Source organism: Gossypium arboreum, chromosome 7 (assembly GCF_025698485.1).
Source record: "Gossypium arboreum isolate Shixiya-1 chromosome 7, ASM2569848v2, whole genome shotgun sequence".
Classification (NCBI taxonomy): Eukaryota; Viridiplantae; Streptophyta; class Magnoliopsida; order Malvales; family Malvaceae; genus Gossypium; species Gossypium arboreum.
The window spans coordinates 17,204,685-17,228,485 of NC_069076.1; the positions used below are offsets into that span (position 1 = coordinate 17,204,685).

Here is a 23,801-nt window from a genome sequence, read left to right on the forward strand (position 1 = left end):
AGTTCTTTACTTATCTCGTGTGAAAATGGTCTTAAATAACCTATAAAAATATTCACTCAATTATGTTTTTAGTTTTATTTTGGTTACTTAATTATTACTTTTCTCAATTTAGTGACTTGATTTTTGAAATTAAATTATTTTTGTTACTCTCCCATTAGTTGTCGTTAGATGAGTGACGAAAAGCTAACATGGGCATTTTTATTAGCCTAAAAAAAATTTATCCCTCCAAAGTTTACACGTTTTATCAATTTGATCCTAAATTTAAAAAATCGTTTAATTTAGCCCTCAATGTTTACAAAATTTGTCATTTTAGTTCAAATTCTAAAAATTTAACAAATTTAGCCTTGAATATTTACAATAATTTTCAATTTAATTCTAATTCTAAAATTAAAAAATATTTTAAAACTTTTATTTTTTAAAATTCTTTAACGTTGAACAAGTAGAGTATCTAACACCATTAGTATTGTACTCATTTTAAACTAATTCTTCCTTCATGTATATGGTAAAAATCAAGTTGGCTTAAATTCAACTAAGTGTCATATTTTAGATTAATATATCATATTATTTAATTAAATTCCTCTAAAAATAACATTTTTTACTATTACAAAACAAGTGTTTTGAATTTTTCATATTTCAAAAGTATATAAAGATCCAAACTTGAGTAACAAAAAAATAAGATAGAAAACTTTCATTAAATGAAAAACTTTGAAAAGTTCTTTTTCTGCCTAGTTTTTTTCCCAACTTGAGCATGTCAGCAACAACTTCCAACTTTGGGTAGCCCAGGCACGTCTATCAAACAACCAAAGTCTCAGAAAATCTAGTCTAGGAATTGAAAATAAGAGTTGAATTGAACCAAGAGAGATAACTTTTTTGATTCCATGTCCCATGGGGATGTCTAACTTCATCTCTAATACCCGTAAATTTCTTTCATGTTCATTTCTGTTTGAATCATTTGATATATTTTTCTTTTTTATTTTTTAAATACATATGTTTTGTTTTTTTTATTTATGCTTTTTAGATTTTTAAACCATTTTTATTTTTTATCTGAAAATAATTTTTGTTTCACTATGTTGGTTCTTCAAGGGATGTTTGAAGTATGTCCCATGCTTCCTTGGCAACAATACATTTTGAGATCCTCTTAAACTCTTGTTGATTGATAGCACAGAAAATAGATAAGGAACTGGAAGCTAGTGCGTTGGGTGTACAATTTCTACAGCATGTAACGTCATTCACAACAGTAAAATTCATAGCCCAAGACATAGGTAACTAATATCCTCTCATTGGTATTGCATGGTTGATGAAAAATAAATGTGGTTACGGTTCGTTCGTCTTTCTGATGAATAACTTGATCACTATTTGATAGTAGTTGACTTTTCATGAAGGAAGATATAATGATTACCATGAGATAAAATAGGATCATACTGTGAGAACGTATATTATCTCAAAGGGATCAATAATATCCTATGAGGGTAACACACTTATGACAAGGTCATTGGACGAACACAAATCGAGTTGCTTTCATAATGGTATGCCATTGGGAGAAAGCTCAATCACGATACTATAATGGAATGACTTTTGTTAGAATTAAGTGACCCAAATTCTTATTTAAATAAAATACGATGGAAAATAAAATAAAAGTAAAATCCATATAGAATTAGACTTCTTTTATTTTATTTTAGAATAAGGTTTTTTAAACCTTATTAAACTCCATGTATTTTATATTGATTAGGATAAGGTGTTTCAATCCTACTAGAATATGGCTTTACAAGCCTATAAATAGACATAGTCTATTCCTCTTGTATTGATTCAAATTTTCGACATAGTGAATTTTCTTCTCCTCTGCCTGTGGTTTTTTCCCGAAAGGGTTTCCACGTAAAATTTGTGTGTTCTTTATTTTATTTTATTTATTTTATTTTATTTTTCACAAATTGGTATCCGAGCTTCCGGGTTATTCATCTCGATCACGGTAATGGCGTCTTTGAAGTATGAAATTCCGCTGTTGGATCGCAACACCAGATTTGCGTTGTGGCAAATTAAGATGCAAGCAGTTCTTGCACAGATGGATCTGGAGGATGCCCTGCTAGGGATAGATAAAATGCCTTCGACATTAACAGATGAAGAGAAGAAGCGTAAGGATCGAAAGGCATTAACACAATTACATCTGCATTTGTCCAACGAAATTTTGCAGGATGTGATGAAAGAGAAAACTGCCGCTGCATTATGGAAGAGGCTAGAACAAATATGTATGTCGAAAACTCTAACAAGCAAGTTGCATATGAAGCAGCGTCTTTATGCTCATCGTTTGGAGGAAGGTGCATCTGTACACGAACACTTAACAGTGTTTAAAGAAATTCTCTCAAACTTGGAGGCCATGGAGGTTCAGTATGATAAGGAAGATCTAGGGTTGATTCTACTTTGTTCGTTGCCCCCGTCTTATTCAACCTTTAGAGACACGATTTTATATAGCCGCGAGTCTCTCACAGTTGATGAGGTTTATGATTCTTTAACCTCGTATGATAAGATGAAGCATCTTGTGGTTAAACCCGACTCTCAGGGAGAGGGTCTCATTGTTTGTGGGAGACAAGATCAAAATGCTAATGATGATCATGGTAGGACACAGGAACGGAATCCTCGTGGTAAATCTAAGGGTAGATCGAAGTCTTCAAACAGAGGTAAAACTTGAAACTTCTGCAAGAAGAAAGGGCACATTAAATCTGAGTGCTATAAGCTACAAAATAAGATTAAAAGGGAGGCTGCGAATCAAAAGGGAAAACAACCAAAAAATTTCGGTGAAGCTGATGTTATAGAAGACTATAGCGATGGTGAACTTCTAGTTGCTTCTGTCAATGATTCTAAAGTAAGTGAGGAGTGGATACTTGATTCAGGCTGCACCTTCCACATGAGTCCCAATCGGGATTGGTTTACAACTTATGAAACAGTATCTGAAGGTGTTGTTTTGATGAGAAATAATGCTTCATGTAAAATCGCAGGTGTTGGAACAATTAAAGTTAAGATGTTTGATGGAGTTGTCAGAACACTTAGTGACGTGCGACATGTTCTAGAATTGAAAAGAAATTTAATTTCGTTGAGTACTCTTGATTCAAAAGGGTACAGATACACAGCTAAAAGTGAGGTTTTAAAGATTTCCAAAGGGTCCCTTGTTGTGATGAAAGGGCAGAGAAAGATTGCCAAGTTATATGTTTTACAGGGTTCTACTATTACTGGTGATGCAGCTGTCGCTTCCTCTTCCTTGTCAGATGATGATATTACTAAACTTTGGCATATGCGCCTAGGGCATATGAGTGAGAATGGCATGGCAGAATTAAGCAAAAGAGGACTTCTTAATGGGCAAGGAATTTGCAAACTGAATTTCTGTGAGCACTGTGTTTTTGGGAAGCAAAGAGAGTTCGATTCACTAGAGGAATCCATAACACGAAGGAAGCGTTGGAGTATATTCATTCGATCATGGGGCCATCCAGAGTGCCTTGAGAGGTGGAGCTAATTATATGCTAACCTTTATTGATGATTTTTCCGAAAAGTTTGGGCGTTCTTCCGAAGCGAAAAGCGATGTGTTTTCCGCATTTAAGTCTTGGAAAATTATGATTGAAAAGCAGACGGAAAAGCAGATAAAATACCTCCGTCTGAAAATGGCTTAGAGTTACATTCGATGAGTTTAATAGATTGTGCAAGTCGAAGGGATCATGAGACACTTGACGATTCGTCATACTCCACAAACAAAAGCGGTATTGCGAACGAATGAACGAGCGATCATGGAGAAGGTTCGATGTATGTTGTCAAATGCCAACTTACAAGTCATTTTGGTGAAACTGACCTCTCTTGCATGTTTTTGATCAACCGATCTCCATCCGTTGCCATTGAGAAAAGACTCCACAAGAGTTATGGTCCGTAATCCTACTAATTATTCGATTTAAAGATTTTTGGGTGTCCTGCGTATGCTCATGTTGATAATGGAAAATTGGAACCGAGATCCATTAAATGTGTTTTCTTAGTTATAAAGTGGTGTAAAAGGCTATAAGTTATGGTGTCTGAAAATAGAAAAGTTGTGATTAGCAGAGATGTTGTTTTTGATGAAACGCTATGCTACCTAACTTATCTCTTAAAGACTCTTCCAATAAAGAAAACCAAAAGCGGTGGAGCATCGATTAATACAAAATCAACTCCTCAAGCCAATACAAAATTGAGAATAGAGTTGCTTCTTCACCGCAATACTCTATCGCCAAAAACAGAACAAGAAGAAATTAAACCTCCAAAGAAGTATGCCGAGGTGATCTAGTTGCTTATGCTTTAAATGTGGTGAAGATATAGATGCGAATCAAGAGCCATTTAATTATTCGAGGCGATTAGTGTGAAGACTCGAGAAAAGTGGATGTTTGCTATGCAAGAGGAGATGGAATCACTCCACAAAAAGCGAACATGGGATCTTGTAAAACTTCCTAAAGGTAAAAAGGCATTCGTTGTAAATGGGTGTTTAAAAAGAAAGAAGGACTCAGGAGTTGAAGAACCCGGATATAAAGCAAGGCTTGTTGCAAAGGGTTACTGATCAAATTCGAGTGGACTTCACAGATGTGTTCTCCCGGTTGTTAAGCATAGTTCGATTCGAGCTTTGCTTGGTATTGTAACCATGCATGATTTGGAGCTTGGCGGTTAGATGTAAAAGCGCATTTCGCATGGAGAACTTGAGGAGGATATTTACATGCAACAACCAGAGGGTTTTACAGTCTCGGAAAAAGAGGACTATGTTTGCTTGTTGAAAAAGTCCCTTTACGGTTTGAAACAGTCACCAAGACAGTGGTATAAGAGGTTTGATTCCTTTATGACTTCTCATGATTTCAAAAGAAGTAGTTTTGACAGTTGTGTCTACTTTAAGAAAAACAGTGATGGTTCTTTTGTGTATCTACTTCTTTATGTTGATGACATGTTGATAGCAACAAAAGATAAAGTAGAGATAAGAAAGTTCAAAGCCCAACTAAGTGAAGAATTTGAGATGAAAGATTTAGGACCAGCAAAGAAGATACTTGGTATGGAGATTCTTAGAGATAGAAAAGCAAGTAAATTGTACCTAAGTCAGAAGGGGTACATTGAGAAAGTTCTTTGCAGGTTCAATATGCAGAGTGCTAAGCCTGTTAGTACTCCTTTAGCAGCTCATTTCAGACTTTCATCAGCTTTGTCTCCACAATCAGATGATGAGATTGAGTACATGTCACATGTTCCATACTCTAGTGCAGTAGGATCTCTCATGTATGCTATGGTTTGTTCACGTCCAGATTTATCATATGCAGTCAGTGCAGTTAGCAGATACATGGCGAATCCTTGTAAAGAACACTGGAAAGTAGTTCAGTGGATTTTAAGATACTTACGAGGTACTACTGATGTTTGCTTACAGTTTGGAAGAACTAGAGATGGAGTCATTGGGTATGTTGATGCTGATTTTGCTGGAGACCTTGATAGAAGAAGATCTCTCACAGGTTATGTCTTTACAATCGGAGGTTGTGCAATCAGTTGGAAAGCCACTTTGCAAACTACAGTCGCTTTGTCTACCACTCAAGTGAGTACATGGCGATTCTTGAGGCTTGTAAAGAAGTCATTTGGTTGAAGGACTCTTTAGTGAACTTAATGAAGACCTTCAAATTAGCACGATATTTTGTGACAATCAGTGCCATCTTTCTTACAAAAGATCAAATGTTTCATGAGAGAACAAAACACATTGATGTTCGGTATCATTTTATTCGTGATATTATTGCTCGTGGTGATATTGTTGTGAGCAAAATTAGTACTCATGAAAATCCTGCAGATATGATGACTAAGTCACTTCCTATAACCAAGTTTGAGCATTGCTTAGACTTGGTTGGTGTTCATTGTTGAAGTTAAACCCTTAAGGGTTTTATGGAAGAGGTGGAGAACTTGTTTATTGAAAGTTCGCGATGAAGAACTTGTTCATTGAGAATTTGTGTCAAGGTGGAGATTGTTAGAATTAAGTGACCCAAATTCTTATTTAAATAAAATACGATGGAAAATAAAATAAAAGTAAAATCCATATAGAACTAGACTTTTTTATTTTATTTTAGAATAAGGTTTTTAAACCTTATTAAACTCTATCTATTTTATATTGATTAGGATAAGGTGTTTCAATCCTACTAGAATATGGCTTTACAAGCCTATAAATAGACATAGTCTATTCCTCTTGTATTGATTCAAATTTTCGACATAGTGAATTTTCTTCTCCTCTGCCCGTGGTTTTTTCCCGAAAGGGTTTCCACGTAAAATTTGTGTGTTCTTTATTTTATTTATTTTATTTTATTTTATTTTTCACAACATTTGACTAGATGAGTTTATAATTAATAGGTGAAAAGTTGGAACATAATTATAAATCATTTAAGCTTCAATTGTATATGTTCAATTGGTTCCTCTGCTAGCTCGTTGAAACCAGAAATAAATTTCATGTTAAATCAAGAATGATATGGTTTTTTTCCAAAATGAAAATGAAAATGGAGAAAATGGAATTGTTTGGAAATGAATGTGGTTTTCTCAAAATAGAAATGAAAATGAGAAATGAATTCATTTACAAATGAACAAGGATTTCTAAAAAATGATCGGAAAATTGAGTTATGTTTTTGAGCTATTTTAAAGCTTGAAAAGTGAAACTAAACCATACAATCATAGTGAATAAGTTGAATGGTGAAATATTAAATATATTTTATTCAAAATTTTATCAGGGATAAAATCATCATAATTTTATCGAGGATAAAATTATGATGAGAAAATTATTTAATATAAATATTGAAGTGTATTTTTGGGAAATAGAAAAAAAATATTGGGTTGGATCAAATTATAAAGCATTGGATTAAAAGCCCAAAAAGTACTTATAATTGGACCGATATAGAAAAGGCCCAAAAGCCCCTTATGTAATAAAAGGGGACAACAAACCTTAGTATATTAAACTAGGGTTGTCGCCCCCTACATCCTAGTTGAACTAGGATTTTGTAATCTAGTTGAAATAAACTTCTCTAATTCAACAAGGGTTCTACCTTCTCTCCCTATAAATAGATGGCACCAATATGGCTGTTTACACAACTCTGCCATAAAAATATAGAGAATTTATTCTCAACTATTAAATATATTTTTCTAGAATAACAATTCTGTTGGTTTCTATTTGAGAAGAGAAATTTTGTTTTCACCCCAAAAGAAAAGAAAACACTTACTAGTTTTTGTGTTTGATTCGATTTGATCAAGCCCACACTCGAGGTAATTTGTGGTACGATAATAGCGAAGAAGATTGTTTGATTAAAAGCAGGGAACGACAATGATCTGTCTATCTAAAAATACAGGTACGATTTCAGTATAGGGTTTATTGCGATAAATATCACAAACTGGTTGGTTTTCAAAATTTTTATTTTCCACTGCGCAAGAAAACTGTTTTCAAATTAGACATTTTCCAACAAATGCAAGCTTTCGTCCATGTCTTTCAATAGTTATAGTTGTCATTGTCTAACATAGCAAGACAAGTAGTTGAAGATCCTTCCATATCTAACAATCAACAATACCAAGAAACACCACTAGATATGTTAAGTGGAAAGATTTGATACCAATTGTAACACCCCAAACTCGGCCTAGATGTTATGGCCGAATCTGACGATGTCACACAAGAGTGTTTTTGAAAATGTGTTGACCTTAAGCTGTGTCAGTTATTATCTTTCATTTAATTCAGAAAACGTAGATTAATTTCTTAGCTTTAAAACATTCCCTTTACGCGAAAGCTTTTGTCGAAGCTCATCTTTAAAAATTAGTTTCATTTGATTTAAAACCGAGTTTTAAGCTAAAATCCCGTAAACCATTTTAAATATCCAACTAAAGTCCATAAAGTCCTCAAATTACATTAACATTAACCCAGGAAATAATTAAGAAAGAAATACCAAAATTGAATTTAAAATCGTCCAAAAGTATGTGGCCACCATCGAGTCCTTCGCTGCACTGATCCATATACTGTTGGGGATTACCTGAACAGATCGAACAGATAAAGAGTGAGTTTTCGCAACTCAGTGTGTACATCCTCACAGTTCAGCATGCATACAGTCAAATAACAAAATACAGTCATAATTCAGGCTTGAACCCTTTATAGAAGTTGTGGGTCCCTTGGGCCACTCAGAAATAGAACCAGATATAGACTTAAGGCTTTAGCCCATCTCAGATATATATATATATATATATATATATATATATATCATGCATAACAAATCAGAATAACAGAACATGTCCATCAACCTTGCACACCAACTCCGTCCAACCCAACACACCATGTGGGGATAAAATCAACCCTCCCATCCCTACACACCAAATATGGGGATAAAATTGACCCATCCAACCCTACACACCATAAAGTACTGCAATGCAGCATATGTCATAAATATGCAGCTTAGCTACCAGATAACAGGCTTATGAAGCCATTCAGATACTTCCTTCACTTCATCAAACCCACCCCGATACAATGCATCATACAATGTGGCATGCTATAATGCAGGTAAATAGATCATATGTTTATATTTAGAACAGTACATAGATACATGCTAGATATAATATATATTAACATGTGCAACACAATATCATATCACAGAAATAAGGGTCTAAGTAAGGCTTACTGACCCTACGACACGTCACAGTCGACTTGGGTGACCCGTGCAACCTTACAGAACATTGCAGAAAAATGGGCTCACACGCCCATGTGGCCTGCCCGTGTGGGACCACACGGCCCAAATTTCCACATGGCTTGGCTCGAATTTTCACACGCTTGTGTGACCCACATGTCTGTGTGGACCACAGGGCCCAAATGGCCGAGCCCGTGTCTCGCACACGGCCTCACCAGTCCTCACATGGTTATGTCTATCACGCCTGTGTTACGCGCGCACGGCCTGGTTCGTCAGTCACACTCCCGTATACTGCCACACGGCCTACCACACAGGCGACCACACACCAGTGTAGCGTTGACAGAACGCTTTTTCAGCTTTCGTCGACTATCGTTTTCTATGCAATTAGAGTAAACACCTGGTCATTTTTTACATAAAATCACCCCAAGCACTCCGGAACCTATATTTGACAATAGAAAGTCCAATTTCAGTCACCTAAATCGAATTGTTAAGGGATAAATAACTCTCGAAAAATACCGATAACCTTACCTTCACGAGCAACGGTGACTTCTACACGCTTAACTCATTCAAGAACGATAATCAGTCCTCTAAATAACTCATAACCACCAGTCAGAAACCTTATTAGCATTCGTCCAAAACTCAGATAAAGTCAAACAAAACTATACTTATTGATCAATTGATAGGAGCGAAGCGCAGAAAAACAGAAGAGAGGTCAAGACACGAATCAAAGTAACAACCAAGGAGAAAAAGATAAAGAGAGAGTAATCTCAACAAAAAGATGAAAGCAAAAATCAGCAGCAAAGGAGAATAGTGAAGAACACGGCAATAAAGGGAGAAAATTTTGAGAGAAAGAGAGAACCAAAAATTCCTAATTGAAGCAACTACTCAGATTCTGACAACTCTCTTATCACCCACTCCTTAATTTTCTCCATCAACCTCTCCACTAGCTAGCATTTCACTGAAATCAAACTCCTACATGGCACTAGCAGTAAAAATAAATCCCTTACTCGCGCAGGGAATCTAACTCCAGACCTCCAACAACACCAGCACTCCTCTTATCCATCAGACCAACAGGCCCATTCTGGTATAATCTTACTAACATTTAAACTTAAGCCTACTGAACAAGAATAAGACTTTATTCATAAAAATACCAAAATTTTCCAAAGACATGGCTTGAACTTGAGACTTCCCACACACACCCAGAACATTTAACCACTGAAGCAAATACACACTTATGTTATAGACATACAAAAAATAAATAAATAGGATTTTGGGGAGTTACACCAATTGTCAAATTGAACAATTGCTAATTAGTTTGAAACATTGAGTGTTGAATGGTAGTGTTTGATTGAAGTGGCAACTTCAGGTGCCTTTACGATGAGCAAACTAAAACAGAGTAAACAAAGGACACAAGAGATTGTTTACATAGTTCGATTTCCCTATGTCTGCAAAGTCTAGTTCAGTGACTAATTCCACTATTTTTAATCCCCAATACAATAAGTGATTCAAGTTCTATCACTCTCCTAGTATAACAACCTTACTTTTGTACCTTAAAGACATATAACACTCACCTTTGAAATTGTTTACTCTCAAATGCACTCACAAAAACATTCCTCAATGAACAATAAAACGCTTTATATACTCAATACATAAACCTATACAAGTCTCTCAATATATAGGCCTTTTTAAGATTTGCTAACATACTAGAGATCAATTACAATCCAACCCCTTAACAATAGCAACTACAAAATAGAAAAATACAATATACTAATAAATGCCAATGTAAAGTGGATTGATGAAAATTAATTCTTCAATTGATCTCGATCCGTTTTCCACAATCTAAGGGATGCAATTGCTTGATCCAAACCAATCCATCCTTCCAAGAAAGTTACTTTAAAAGGATTGACCTTCAAAGTTGAGCTTGCATATATCCATAATATAAACACTATTCAAACCCTAATTTTTTTTTTAATTGCCAGCTTCAACTATGATAAGTAGCCTATCATATTGTAGATGGAATTGACACATTTGATTGACACTTAGCCAATAATTTCAAGAAAAAAACTTGCCTCAACATCTTATAATTATTATTTTTATACAATAGTAGGGTTTTTTTTTTTTTTTTTGCATGATTTCAAGACCTTAAATTTTTACATGTGATATTAGAACTTGATTTAATATATATATATATATATATATATATAGACAAAGAAAAATTTTGAATCAATCATAAAGCGCCACATGTCAAGTCGAAATTATTATGGGTAAAGCTAAAATTACTAAGGTAAAAAATGATAACTTATAATTATTTTCATTAATTAATTTAAATTAATTAAGAGATAAACAATAAAATTTTATATTATTGCTAATTAAAAAATAAAATAATTAAGTGATAATATTAAATGATTATTTTATCTCTAATTAATTAAATTAATAAGAGATAAATAATAAATAAAAAGAGTTTAAATTCTTGTAAAATAATCAAATGAAGCAGTTAAATTCTACTAAAATTCTCTTTTATTCAAGTAATTGGCACTATAAAAAGAGGGCCAAGAAATTCAAAAAGCCTATAAGATCTCTGTAGAAATCTCTGAAGAAGATGAAGAACTTCAAAAAATTCTGACGAATACTATATCAATTCTGAAGAAAATTGTCTTTTGATCCAAATGAAATGAAGAAAGGAGGTTCCAACCCATTTTCTTGATCAAGTCTCGACGACCTTTGAAGCAATTGCGTCCATCCAAAATCAAGTCAGATGGACCCTAGATCGAAAGTAAACTAGAGAGAAGAATCAAAATCTGTATGTATAATATAGTTTTCTATGTAATTGAATATGATAATTGATTTTTCTGTTTTTTTTTTTATATATTTTCGCATGATGTTTATATATATAAATGAATATTTTACTTTTAATTGTATTGAAGATTGGACATGAGCCCTCCAAGTGCCATAAACAATTCTCAGGATGCGAGCTTGTCAACTTAACTAATTAAATTAATTAATATTTAAGTTTAAAATTTCTATCACAGTTGAATTCGATGTCCATGAATGTAGAGTTGAATTTCATAAATTATAGTTAGGGTTTTAAGAATTTCTCCTATGATTTCATATATTATAGGTTTTATTTTAATCCTATTAATATGGGAAGAGAAATTAACAAAAAATATTACAAGTGTGAAATAAAAACTACCATACAATGCGTAGACCTAAAACAATTAAAACTAGAGTAAACTATAAAAATAATTATTTTATTTACCTCATATTACATTAGTCATTTATGTTTGAAATATAATGTTACGTTTTGGTCACTTACGTTATCATCTTGTTACAAAGTAGTTACTCTACAGTTGAACTCCGTTACATCTCTAACGACGATTCTACATAGTAGTCCAAATGGGTTTTAAATATCAACTAAAATGTAATATAAAGCAAACAAAATTGACTATTTTTATAATTTACCCTTAAAACTATATTTCAAAGATGGCAAGAAAGATTATTCCAAAAATCTTCACTTTTTGAATTTAATTTTGATTCTGATCTGATTTTCTTTGTAATTAAAGTTGGATTCAATCTTCTTGAGTTGCTAGAGGAAAATAATAATAAATAATGAGAGAGGAAGATGATAAATTTTTAGTTTTGATTATCATCGATTTTAAATTCCTAAAATAGTTTTTTTTTATTGATTTTTCTTGTTGTTTCTTCATGTGTTTTAAACTCTAAAATCTCATAAACTATTAACCTAATGTCTTTATGTAAAAACTTTAAGAGCAAAAATAGAACGACGGTAATAGAAAATATGCTCTCGTCTTCTTCGGTTTCTAATATGGACAACAATGGAGAAGGTGATTCTCTTCCTAAGGATTCCAACACAAAGAAGGTTCGATTCACGGAATTGGACGTGATTCCTGAAGATATGATAGTTGTGGAGTCACACCAACTCCTTCTCTTTCTTGAAAAGATATACTAGTGGGGAAGGATACTTTTGTGTAGAATAATACAAATAATGGCCACTTCCTTGTTGATAATTTCTCCCTCACAGAGTAGGATGTCAAGAAATCGTTTGTTAATGGTGTTCATTCAATCGATTTCTCGGAGAGAGTATATCAGTTCTAGGAAAAAAAATGTCAACCTTTGTGGTACTCAAGATGCTTGGTCGAAACCTTGGAATCACGACTTTGCATAATAGATTAAATGGGATTTGGAGACCATCTAAGCCTTTTCAATTAATAGATATAGAGAATGGTTATTTTCTCACTAAATATCTAAGCACTGATGACTATGATAAGATCCTCTCCCAAGTTCCATGGGTTACTTTTGGCCATTATCTAATCGTTCAACCATGGACGATTGATTTAACGCTATTTTACCTTACCTTAATATGGTCCTCACATGGATTCGATTTTCTGGTCTTCCTAGTCACTTTTATAAAAAAATAGATTCTAATAGAGATTGAGGGAATGGTATGCAAAGTTACAAAATTAGATTTAAAAAAGCAGAGCACGGGGTTGTTATACTCGCATGGCAGTTTATGTCTATTTAGGGAGACCTTTAGTTTCTAAGATTCTCATCAATGGTAACCTTCAAAGGATTGAGTATGAAAACATACCTGTGGTATGCTTTAAGTGTGGTTGTTATGGATACATCAAGGAGCCTGTCCGTTTGTCACACATTTTTTAGAGGTGAAAGAGAAAGGAAAGATGTTGGAACAAACCTCTACAACTTTTGTGGTTGCTGTAGATAAGGATTATGGTGTCTGGATGCTGGTGGAGCAGAGGAGCAGATGCGAAACCTTGGATGGGATAAAAAAAGAAACAATTCTAAAGGGGAGAAAATTATGGGATCATGATTTCAATCGTTAGTAGGTCTGGAGGCGAGTTCAACAGAGGAGGAATTGATTAAGGAAAATCAGAGATATTTGAAGAAAAAAGGGAAAGCTACTTTAAATAATCCTCAAAAAAAATCTTCAACGGGTAAAAAATCTGCTATTAATGGTTCTAAAAGAGTTAATTTGGCCCTGTCTATTGGGAAGCTTTTTAAAGGTTAAGCTCGTGACCCTAAGACCATTACTCTCTCAAATGATCATATCAAGGTTGGGTTTAAGACGGGCTTGATCCCACAAGCTTCTTTGGCCGCTAACTAGTAGGCTCCTTTGGATAATAATCAGCAGGCTTCTAGTAGTTATGGTATTGGGCAGCAGCAAGAGACCCAAGCTTCGAAGGGGGGCTAGAATAGATCTTTCAAAGCTTCCTAATGTCATGTACACTTCATTACCCAGTGTTGGAGAAAATAATCAGTCCTTAAATTTAGGTATTTTTGACTCTTTTTGTCCTTTAGTTTTCACATAATGGTTTTGATCCAGACCAAATGAAGGTGGAGGATCCAAAAGCAAGCGGAACATGTAGTGCACTTTAATCCTACAATTCAGGAGAGTTCGTTTGTTAATGTGGCGGTGAAGGAAGGTGTGTTGGAGGCCAAAAATCATTCAGTAGTTGTGTTCAAAAGGAGCAACATCCTGTTAGTGAGGAGATAGGGTGTAGTGGTTGTTTGACTGAAATTAAATTGCCTAGAGAGATTCTGAAGGGACGGAATGTAAATGCTAAAGTAACTGGTTCTAAAGGAGGTTGGAAACTTAATAAAACCTTAAAGGGACCGGGTAATCATTTCAAGAACTTTAAAAACATCCGAGTTCACTTTGCTAATTTTATGAAAAGGGCAGCAGAGCTTATAGCGTGTGAAATTGATGGAAATTCTACTAAGGATTTATCAAGGAAAAAAGGAGAGCCACATGAGTTTTCTTCTATCGTTCACCATTAAGATAAGCTCTTTTCTTTTCTTTTCTTTTTTTTTTAATTTTTACTATGAATTTGTCTATTTTATCTTAGAATATGTAGGGGTGTGCGTTTGATAAATTTTTACGAGCTTTCCGTGAGTATAACAATTAGCATAAGCCTGAAATAATTATCCTTCTTGAGCCAAGAATCAATGGGGTTAAAGCTGACAGAATTATTACTAAGTTAGGCTGGGATAAGTCTCATCGGGTAGAACCAGTAGGATTTTTTGGCAATATTTGGATACGCTGGAAGAACTCGATTGATTTGGAGGTAGTTGGTAATTATCCTCAATTCATCTTGGCTCGTATTTGCTCCAATTTGCATTCTCATCCGATCTTTATTACTTTTTTATATGGGAGCCCTGACAAACAGAAAAGGAAATTTTTATGAAATTTTTTAAGTCACTCAGTCCCACGTGAGTATGATCTTTGGATGGCCATTGGAGATTTTAACGCCATCCTCTCTTCAAAAGATAAAAAAGGTGGTCATGTCAAAGGTCGCAGATGCTAGTCCTTTGGTGAATTTATAAATAAAGCTCATTTGCATGACCTGGGTTTTTAGGGTCCTCCATTCACATGGCATCATGGTAATCTTTTTGAAAGACTAGATAGGGCTGTGGGAAATGACGCTTGGATGAAATCCTTTCCCAACTGTTTGATTACCCATCTCTCTAGAATTAAATCTGATCATCGCCTACTTCTTTTGAATTTTTTCTATGATGTTAGTTGTGCTCCTAATAGTCCCTTCCGATTTTTAGTTGACTGGCTACATCATCAGAATTTCTCTGATTTTGTTAAGAATAATTGGAGCTTCAATGGTAATATGGCAAGTGCAGTTGCTAAGTTTACGGATAAGCTCAAAAAATGGAAAAAAATGTGTTTATGGTCATATAAATCAACGGAAAAGGTAGTTAATGCTCAAGTTTTCTAAGATACAATATACCTTGAATCTCTCGGGATCTAATTCTCTTTTTTTGCAGTAAGTGATCGTTCGTCATGAGCTTGAAAATATTTTTCACCATGAGGAGATGCTTTGGAAGCAAAAATCAATGTGTGAGTGGCTAAAATTGGGAGATCTAGCTACTTTCACAGGTGTACAGTTCAGAGAATGAACTTCAATAAAATCACTGTGTTGTGTAATGCTGATTGGAATTGGATTTTTGATCTTGAGGTTCTTAAGACGAAGTGGTTAACTTTTTCTAGAATCTTTATGGAGAGAATCCAGGTCCGTTAGGGTTTCTACCTCCTAATGCTTTTCCAAGCCTTAGTCCCGAATATGTTGATTTTCTTGGAAAAAGTGTTACGAATGAGGAAATCAGGATTGCCCTTTTTGATATGGTGCTCTTGAAAGCCACAGGTAGCGATGGTTTTCAAGCTACATTCTTTCAAAACCAATGGGATAATACAGTGAGAGTTATTTGTGAGTGGGTTAAGAAGGTTTTCGATGGGAGAACCATTGATTCAAAGTTCATCAACACACTTATTGTGTTAATCCCTAAAGTTCCGAACCTGAAAAACTTCTCGCAGTTTTGACCTATTAGTCTTTGCTCTGTGTTGTACAAGCTGGTCATGAAAGTCATTGCAAATAGATTTAAGAGTATCTTCTCGAAGATCATAGGTCAAGAATAAGCAAGCTTCATTGTAGCAAGAAACATTATCGATAATGTCATTATTGCCCAGGAAGTGTTACATTCAATGAGATCCAAGAAGAAGCTCCAGTGGATGGCAATCAAGATCGATTTGGAAAAGGCTTAAGATAGAGTCAGATGGGACTTCATAGAAGCTTCTCTTAATGTAGCAAGTATTCCTTCTCACTTGGTTAGAGTTATTATGGATGCTATTTCATCATCCTCTATGCAAGTTTTATAAAATGGTGCACCAACACAAAAGTTTAGGCCGGCTAGAGGTATTCAGCAAGGATGTCATTTGTCACCATACCTCTTTGTTCTTTGTATGGAATGGTTGGGACATAGATTCCACACGGGTATCTCTTTAGGGGAGTGGAGCCCCATTTGACTATCACGCACAAGACCGAATCTCTCACATTTGTTCTTCGTAGATGATTTGGTGATATTTAGTCGGGCTGATTTGACTCATAGTGACCTCCTTAAGAATTTTTTGAGTAATTTTTGTAAGTTATCAGGTCACAAGGTCAATGTCAAGAAAACGAATGTTTTCTTCTCCACGGGTGTTAGCGAATCCTTAAAGAGTGAGATCAATGACATGCTTGGCTTTCAAGAAGTTAATGATTTGGGTCACTATCTCGGGTTTCCACTCTTTCATCAAAGGGTTACTAATAGTATTCTTAATTTTTTGGTGGAAAGAGTTCGCAGTTAGCTATCTATTTGGGATGCTAAAAGACTCTCTTTTTCTGAAAGGGCTACCTTAGCACAATCAGTTCTGTTGACTATTCCGAGTTATCTCATGCAGTCAACTCTAGTCCCTAAGGGGATTTGCGACTCTATTGAAGAATTAGCAAGACAGTTCATTTGGTGGGTTGCGGAAAGGAAAAAGAAATTGGCTTTGGTGGGGTAGAATAATATTTGTCAACCTAAGTTACATAGAGGCATTGTATTTCGGTGTTTGGGGGGATCAAAACAGAGCTTTCATGATGAAAATTGGTTATAGCCTTATTACTAAAACTGAAGCTTTATGGGTTCAGTTCCTTAGAGCTAAGTATGGCTTTCACGAGAGTTTTTCGGATTCTATTATGAGGAATATGTGCTCCTATATGTGGAAAGTAGTTGTCAAAGCTTGGCCTCTGTTGCGCAGCAATATGATCTGGTCTATTGGTAATGGGAGGTCTATTCGTTGTTAGGAGAATAATTGGGTTCCCAATGTGGGACCCCTCAATCAGTATGTACTAGGTGAAGGCAATATTGTTCCTCAAAGTAAAGTTAATGAGATGGTTTTGGATAATGACGATTGGAACCTTGATATTTTCAGATTGTGGATGCCAAAAGAAGTGGTCAATTGAATCATTAGCATTCCTCCTCCTTTAGACTTAGTGGGGCCAGATATTCTTTCTTAGTCTAGAACGACTACTAGTGTCTTTTCTGTGAAGAGTGCTTACTGTATGCTTAAGGAAGAGTCTTGGTATCCGAAGGATGTGAACTGGAGTATTGTATGGAAAATTCCAAGGCCTCGACGCGTTGAACATTTTATCTGGTTAGTTCTTAAGCAGCGATTTTTAACCAATTCTAAAAAGGCTAGAAGAGGTATTGCGTAAGACGCTTCGTGTCATCTTTGTATCCATTTAACAAAGGATATTCTCCATACTCTTAGGATTGTTCTTTTGTGAAGGAAATTTGGAAACAAGTCATCCCTTCTAATCATTTTGGAAGCTTCTTCACTGGTAATATTTCGGAGTGGTTATTCTCGAATCTGCAATCTTATTCTACCATTAATACAAGTGACTCTACTTGGATATGCCTCTTTGGGATACTTCTTTAGCGCATTTGGAAGAACCGAAATTCAATCATTTTTCAAGGGAATTCTATGAGTCCTAAGGATATTATCAGCGCCTCTTATAGTTGGGTGAAGCATTTTTCTCTATCCATAATGCAGCGTTGGATTTTCACTTAAAACAGACATCCATTCATCATAATTCAAGTATGTGTTTTTACCTTAATATTGATAGTGCTGTTCACTCTGTGCCTGGTTTCTCTGTTGCAGGTGGAGTAATACACGATGGCAAAGGAAAGTAGATTTTAGGATATAATCATTTTTTGGGGAAATGTTCAGTAGTTATTACTGAGCTGTGGGGAATATTGGATGGTCTACTTCTCCTTCAGAAACAAGGTTATATTGAGGTCATTATTCAATCTGATAACCTTGAAAATGTTATCTCTATCTGCGAAAGCAAGTTTGATGGTCCAAAAAGCTCTTTAATAAGAAGGATTCAACAAATTCTAGCTTTTGAAAAGAAGTGGTCCTTGAATTATGTTCCAAGAGAGTCTAATCTGGTAACAGATGCTTTGGTAAAAATGACTTTGATGAGGGATGAAACTTTGCACGTTTGAGGAGCCCCTTTTGGAGATTAAAGAGATATTGAAGGAAGATTGCACTTTTGATAATTTGTCTATGATCTACTCTATGTAATTCATTGTTCTATTTACCAAAAAAAAAAACTCTAAAATCTCATTAATTTTGCTCATTTCAAAAACTTTAGATTAGATAAAAATATATATTAATATTTTAGATTAAATTTATATTAACCATAAAAATATTTATAATGACAATTTAAAGTTAATTAAATCATAAAACTAGTTTTGTCAGTTTAAAACCCTTTTTATAATTTAATTAACTTTAAATAATAAAATTATCATTAGCCATCGACTTAAAATTTTATTTTAGCCAATTAAACTGAGCGTATATCTATCATTGACTAAAATAATAAAATTTAACTACTCATAATTTTGTAATTTCTTCTGAAAAAATTCCAAAATTTTAACATGCGAGAGACATCGGAATTCTCCCATTTATAAAAAGGAGTTTTATCCCAACCTTCTTTCTAAAATGATAAAAATAATTTTAGATTTTTTAAGTGATTTTTTGAACAATCTCAATTTTAGTCATATCTTCTTTTTTTGATATAATATTTTGAACTATCCATAACCCCTCCCCAACCCATAAATAGGAGGATAATGCGTTTTAGTGCACTCGATCCCACATCCTCCTATATTGACAATAATACTCATATCAATCAAACTAAGATTTAATCTATTAAAATTTTCAAGTGATTAAATAAATTTTTTTATTTTAAAATAAACTCCATAATTATCAACTTGGTTCATAAATTTTAACCTTTTTCTCATGCTTACGTCACTCGCCAACCATGTCGCTTCCTATGCCTCGGTCAAATGTCTACTATATGTCCATTCCACAAATTAGCTCCAAATTCTAGCATTGTTGCAACATATAAATTATAAAAATAGTTATTATGTTATATTTTCGTTTTATTTTGGTAAATGGGTTATTAAAATTTTTATTTAATTATTAAATTTTTGAAATAAAATATTATAGTCACTTAAAGTTGATTTAAGTTTTTTATTGGTTTAATAATAAATTTATCTCTCTAATATTTATATATTTAATAAAATTAGCCCTCAATATTTATAAAACTTGTCATTAATTTAGTTCTAATTCTATCAAATTCACATAACTTTATCTATAACTAAACAATTCATTCCCCATTAAATTATCTTTTGTTTTGAAGTTGGAGATGGCAACTTGAGCTCATTTTTTTTTTCTATTTTTGCTATTGAATTTTGTTGTTCGATGATTCCTTTTTATTATATGTTGGTTGGTTGTTGCAACCTTTGCTAGATATTTGTTATCAACTTTGCTTCATCAATTGTAATGTTTTAAATATCATTACTATACGTTGTTCTTTTCATTCCTTTTTTCCCTTTTTTGTGTGTTGGGTTGGTCCACAAGGTTTGTAAAAATAGTCTATACCAAAGATGTTTTTAAAAATTTTAAATTGGAGTAGGATAAAATTATAAAATTTTGAAACATAAAGCTAAGATTTCTGGGTTAAAAGCATGAATTAATCATTTTGTAGAGGACCAAAAATTAATTTATTGAATTTTTAGTATATGACTAAAATGTCAAATTTTGTAAACATTAAGGGTTAATTTTGTTGAATATTTTATATTTAGGATCAAATTGATAATGTGTAAACATAGGAGGGCTAAATATTTTATTAGACCAATTAAAAATATCAAAATATTTAATTTCAAAAGTTTAATAATTAAATAAAAATTAATAATTCATGGACCAAAATAAAACGAAAGTAATAGTTTATTCACCATATTTATAGTTTACCTGAAAAACATAATTTACTAAAGTGAGTCTCAATCGAATTCCCATTTTTCTACCCAAAAACATATAAATATGCACACTAACATAATCATTACACATATTGAGACTTCAAGAAGAATTTCACGAAGTTAATATTAACAATAGATTTGAACCACTTAAAAAGGAAAGTAAAAGAGTGAGCAAATAATAAAACATTTGCCTATCTAAAGTTGTGGATGGGTGAGGACGTGCCAGACGAAGTAAAAAATTTAAGTTGGTTTTTTGGGTTTGGTTTAAAAAATAAATTTAAAATTTTATCTAAGTCTAATTTAAACAAAAAAATTAAAATTTAACAATGGTCCAGTTTATTAGTATTAAATTTTTATATAATAATATAATTTTAAAATATAATACACCAAATTCACTAAAAATATTAAAATAAGTGTTTTCTAACAAATAGAAAAAAAAATATATATATATATATACTTAAATAACACTAAGATGAATATAATTTAGTAAGTAAATACCTCCAAAATAGTAACAAAATTAATAATAAAACAAGAATTATAAAATATCCAAATAATAACAATAACATAATAATAAAATGATAGTAAAATAATGAAAAGTAGTAAAAAACAAAAACAATAATAATAATAACAACAACAGTATTTTTTCTGCAAATTTGGGCCGGATCAAACCTAGACTAAAAAAAACTTACCCGTGACATGTCTAATTTAGAAAATGGGTATTATTTAACTTATATTTTTATCAATATCCTTTTTCTAACCGTGTTTGAGCGGGACAATTGAAGGGAAGCTCAAAGAAAAAAAAAGATAAAACACCGATTACCATACTTTTTTTTCTTTTGTCCATATCTATTTCATCACTACCAAATCAAGCATTTCTCACTACTTATAGATCTTATTACTACTTTTACAAGTAAGATCTTGATGAGTACATTGATCACTATATCTTTTGATACCCTCATTGTTTTTTTTTTTATATAATATTAATGAATAGTTTCAATGGTACACATCAATCCCTATATGTAGGCATTGTCGTTCATTAAAAAATTAACCAAAAAAAATAATTCCCAACATTCCAAATATGCTATATATATATACATACGGCGTAAAGGTGTAAAAGGCCAGATGTATAGCATGCATGACTCATCAAAAATCTTCCCTTTTATCATATATTTAAATGCTCCATTACCTTAAATGGCATCCTAGAACCTTCTTTACTAATAAACAATGTCTAAAGCATGCATTTAAGAATTGTTTATGCCAACAAGTGTTCCATAGAGATTGGATCATAAGCCGTTTTCAAGGAAAACATCAACAACCCACTAGCTTTTCCCTCTCATTCGAGTCATTATTTCTTAAATCTTATTCCCCCAATGTTAAATAGTTGGATTTCTTTTAGAAATTATGGAATGGGATTATCTGAATTAAACCCTGGTTTCTAGAGAAATTACCGGTCGACTTGTTTTGTTCTGTCTAAAAGAGTCAAATGATGTCTATCTTGTTATTATGACAAGACAATGTAGTTTAAGATTATGTTAAGCAATCACGGTTGTGTATTAAACCCAACACCTGTTGATCTCTCATTGATTGAAAGGAGGACTGAGCTGGTAAGCACCTAGACGTTTAACACTTGGGTTAATTTGAGAGGATATCAATGATCACAAAAAGGAAAGAATTCAAGCTAAAATTTGATTCAAAGATCTTGTCTTCCTAATGAGATCATCAATGTATTAAAAAAAATAAAAATAAAGAAAGCATGGAATTGACATGATTGCGGAGATATATATAAGAGGGTTAAGCCAAGAACTTTGTGTCATATAAGTTGGAGACAACAAATTTTATGAAGTGAAAGCAGTTGTAATAATTTTTGGAATGATGGGTTGGGAAGTTCCAAAAATAGGGTTGAGGAAAGGTCCTTGGACTCCTCAAGAAGATAAGCTGCTTACTGAATATGTTAACATGCATGGAGAAGGAAGATGGAGTTCAGTAGCTAGGTCTTCAGGTATATTTTACTTACTATATATATATATAATTTCCTTAACTAAATTAAATGAAGATTATGGGGTTACTTTTTGCTTTCTTTAAAGGTTTGAATAGGAGTGGGAAGAGTTGCAGGCTTAGGTGGGTGAATTATCTAAGGCCAGGTCTTAAAAGAGGTCAAATAACACCTCAAGAGGAAGGCATCATTATTGAATTGCATGCACTTTGGGGTAACAAGTAAACAATGCTGCTTTTTATTTCTTCTCTAATTTTCCTTCATTTGATGTGTACTTTCTAAAAATATATTATCATTTTGATGTTTAATTTGTATGTGAAAAAAAAAAAACACAGATGGTCCACAATTGCTAGGTACTTGCCGGGGAGAACAGATAATGAGATCAAGAACTATTGGAGAACCCATTATAAGAAGAAGGAAAAATCAACTCTGAAGCAACAAAAAAGAAAAGCTGAAATTCTGAAGCTAAAACAACAGCAGCAGCAGGAAAAACCAGATAAAGATGAAGGTGAAGATGGCAAAGTAAATAGTGAAGCAGTAGAGATCACTAATCATCAATCAGAAGGGAAACAGCAGATGGTTTTTATGTACCCTAGTTCAGAGGATCAGTGCTTGGCTATGATGTCTCAAGAGCCTGCTAATGCTGCTTCTTGGATAGATCAGTATCTTGTAGATGAAGGGTTATGGAGTGGATTGTGGAACCTAGATGATGACCACCACCAGCCTGGTAATTGCTGCAACAAGATCGCCATGCAAAGCCAAGCAGATACAGCTTATAATAATTCTTTTGGAGGGGATGCAAGCAACGTGTACTATGGAGGGTACATTTTCTAGGGAACCTTAATTCACTTTAGGGTTGTATTCTCCAGGAACTTGTTAATCTGGTTCATTAATTAATTACTAGTTAAAAGTTTAACTAAATTAGTACTTGGTTTAGAATTGTGATAATGTGCAACAATGTCTGCATAAGCATTATGAAATTTATTTATAACCTTAATTCTCTCCCTCCCTTAATTTTGCTGAAACTTTTTAATAATATTTTTTGGGAAATTTCTTCTCTTTATCCTACATTATTGGTGTGCTTTATAGGTTAAAGACAACTTTATACAACAATCAATAAGAACACATTAGCATCCCAGCTAAAATTAAAAAGAAAAAAAGAACATAATTTATCTTAAATAATAAATCAGGGTTTTTTTTTTTCAATGTTGCTAATATTTAATTTTAAAAATTCAAGACACTACAAATAATGGCATAAGATTCCAAAACAAGAAGCATGTATGTAATTAGTAGGGTGTTTTTGTTTTAATTAAAAAAAATTAGATCCCAGGTGAGAGTTGACAATGATTTTTTTATTGTCATTCATTATGATTTCTCTTTGCACAAACTAATCATTTAATGTTATTTATTTAATTTTCTCAATTTATCCTTTAGCTCTTTGGACTTTGAATATTTTTGCAAAGTAAGTCTTACGAATTATGTTA

General features: G+C 33.3%; 1 protein-coding gene and 1 long non-coding RNA gene across 3 annotated transcripts; one reads left to right on the plus strand and one right to left on the minus strand.

Moving 5' to 3' along the window:
* Positions 1–7,793: 7,793 nt before the first annotated feature.
* Positions 7,794–13,677, minus strand: LOC128295221 (uncharacterized). 2 transcript variants are annotated; one of them, XR_008285562.1, is made up of 4 exons: positions 13,372–13,677; positions 9,189–9,247; positions 8,659–9,099; positions 7,794–8,015 (listed from the first exon to the last, which is right to left on the minus strand). It is a non-coding gene; the product is annotated as an uncharacterized LOC128295221 (long non-coding RNA). The 2 variants fall into 2 exon arrangements; XR_008285561.1 differs by having other exon boundaries at positions 13,267–13,676.
* An 8,460-nt stretch (positions 13,678–22,137) lies between these two features.
* LOC128295561 (MYB-like transcription factor EOBI) lies at positions 22,138–23,287 on the plus strand. The gene is made up of 3 exons (XM_053031233.1): positions 22,138–22,323; positions 22,409–22,538; positions 22,653–23,287. The coding sequence occupies exons 1-3, from the start codon at positions 22,194–22,196 to the stop codon at positions 23,149–23,151; spliced, it is 759 nt and encodes a 252-aa protein (XP_052887193.1). The 5' UTR covers positions 22,138–22,193; the 3' UTR covers positions 23,152–23,287.
* The last annotated feature ends 514 nt before the right edge of the window (positions 23,288–23,801 follow it).

Coding starts and splice junctions, on each gene's coding strand:
- LOC128295561 (XM_053031233.1), top strand. CDS start 22,194: ATGATGGGTTGGGAAGTTCCAAAAATAGGGTTGAGGAAAGGTCCTTGG. Junction 22,324..22,408: donor TTCAGTAGCTAGGTCTTCAG/GTATATTTTACT, acceptor CTTTCTTTAAAG/GTTTGAATAGGAGTGGGAAG. Junction 22,539..22,652: donor CATGCACTTTGGGGTAACAA/GTAAACAATGCT, acceptor AAAAAAACACAG/ATGGTCCACAATTGCTAGGT.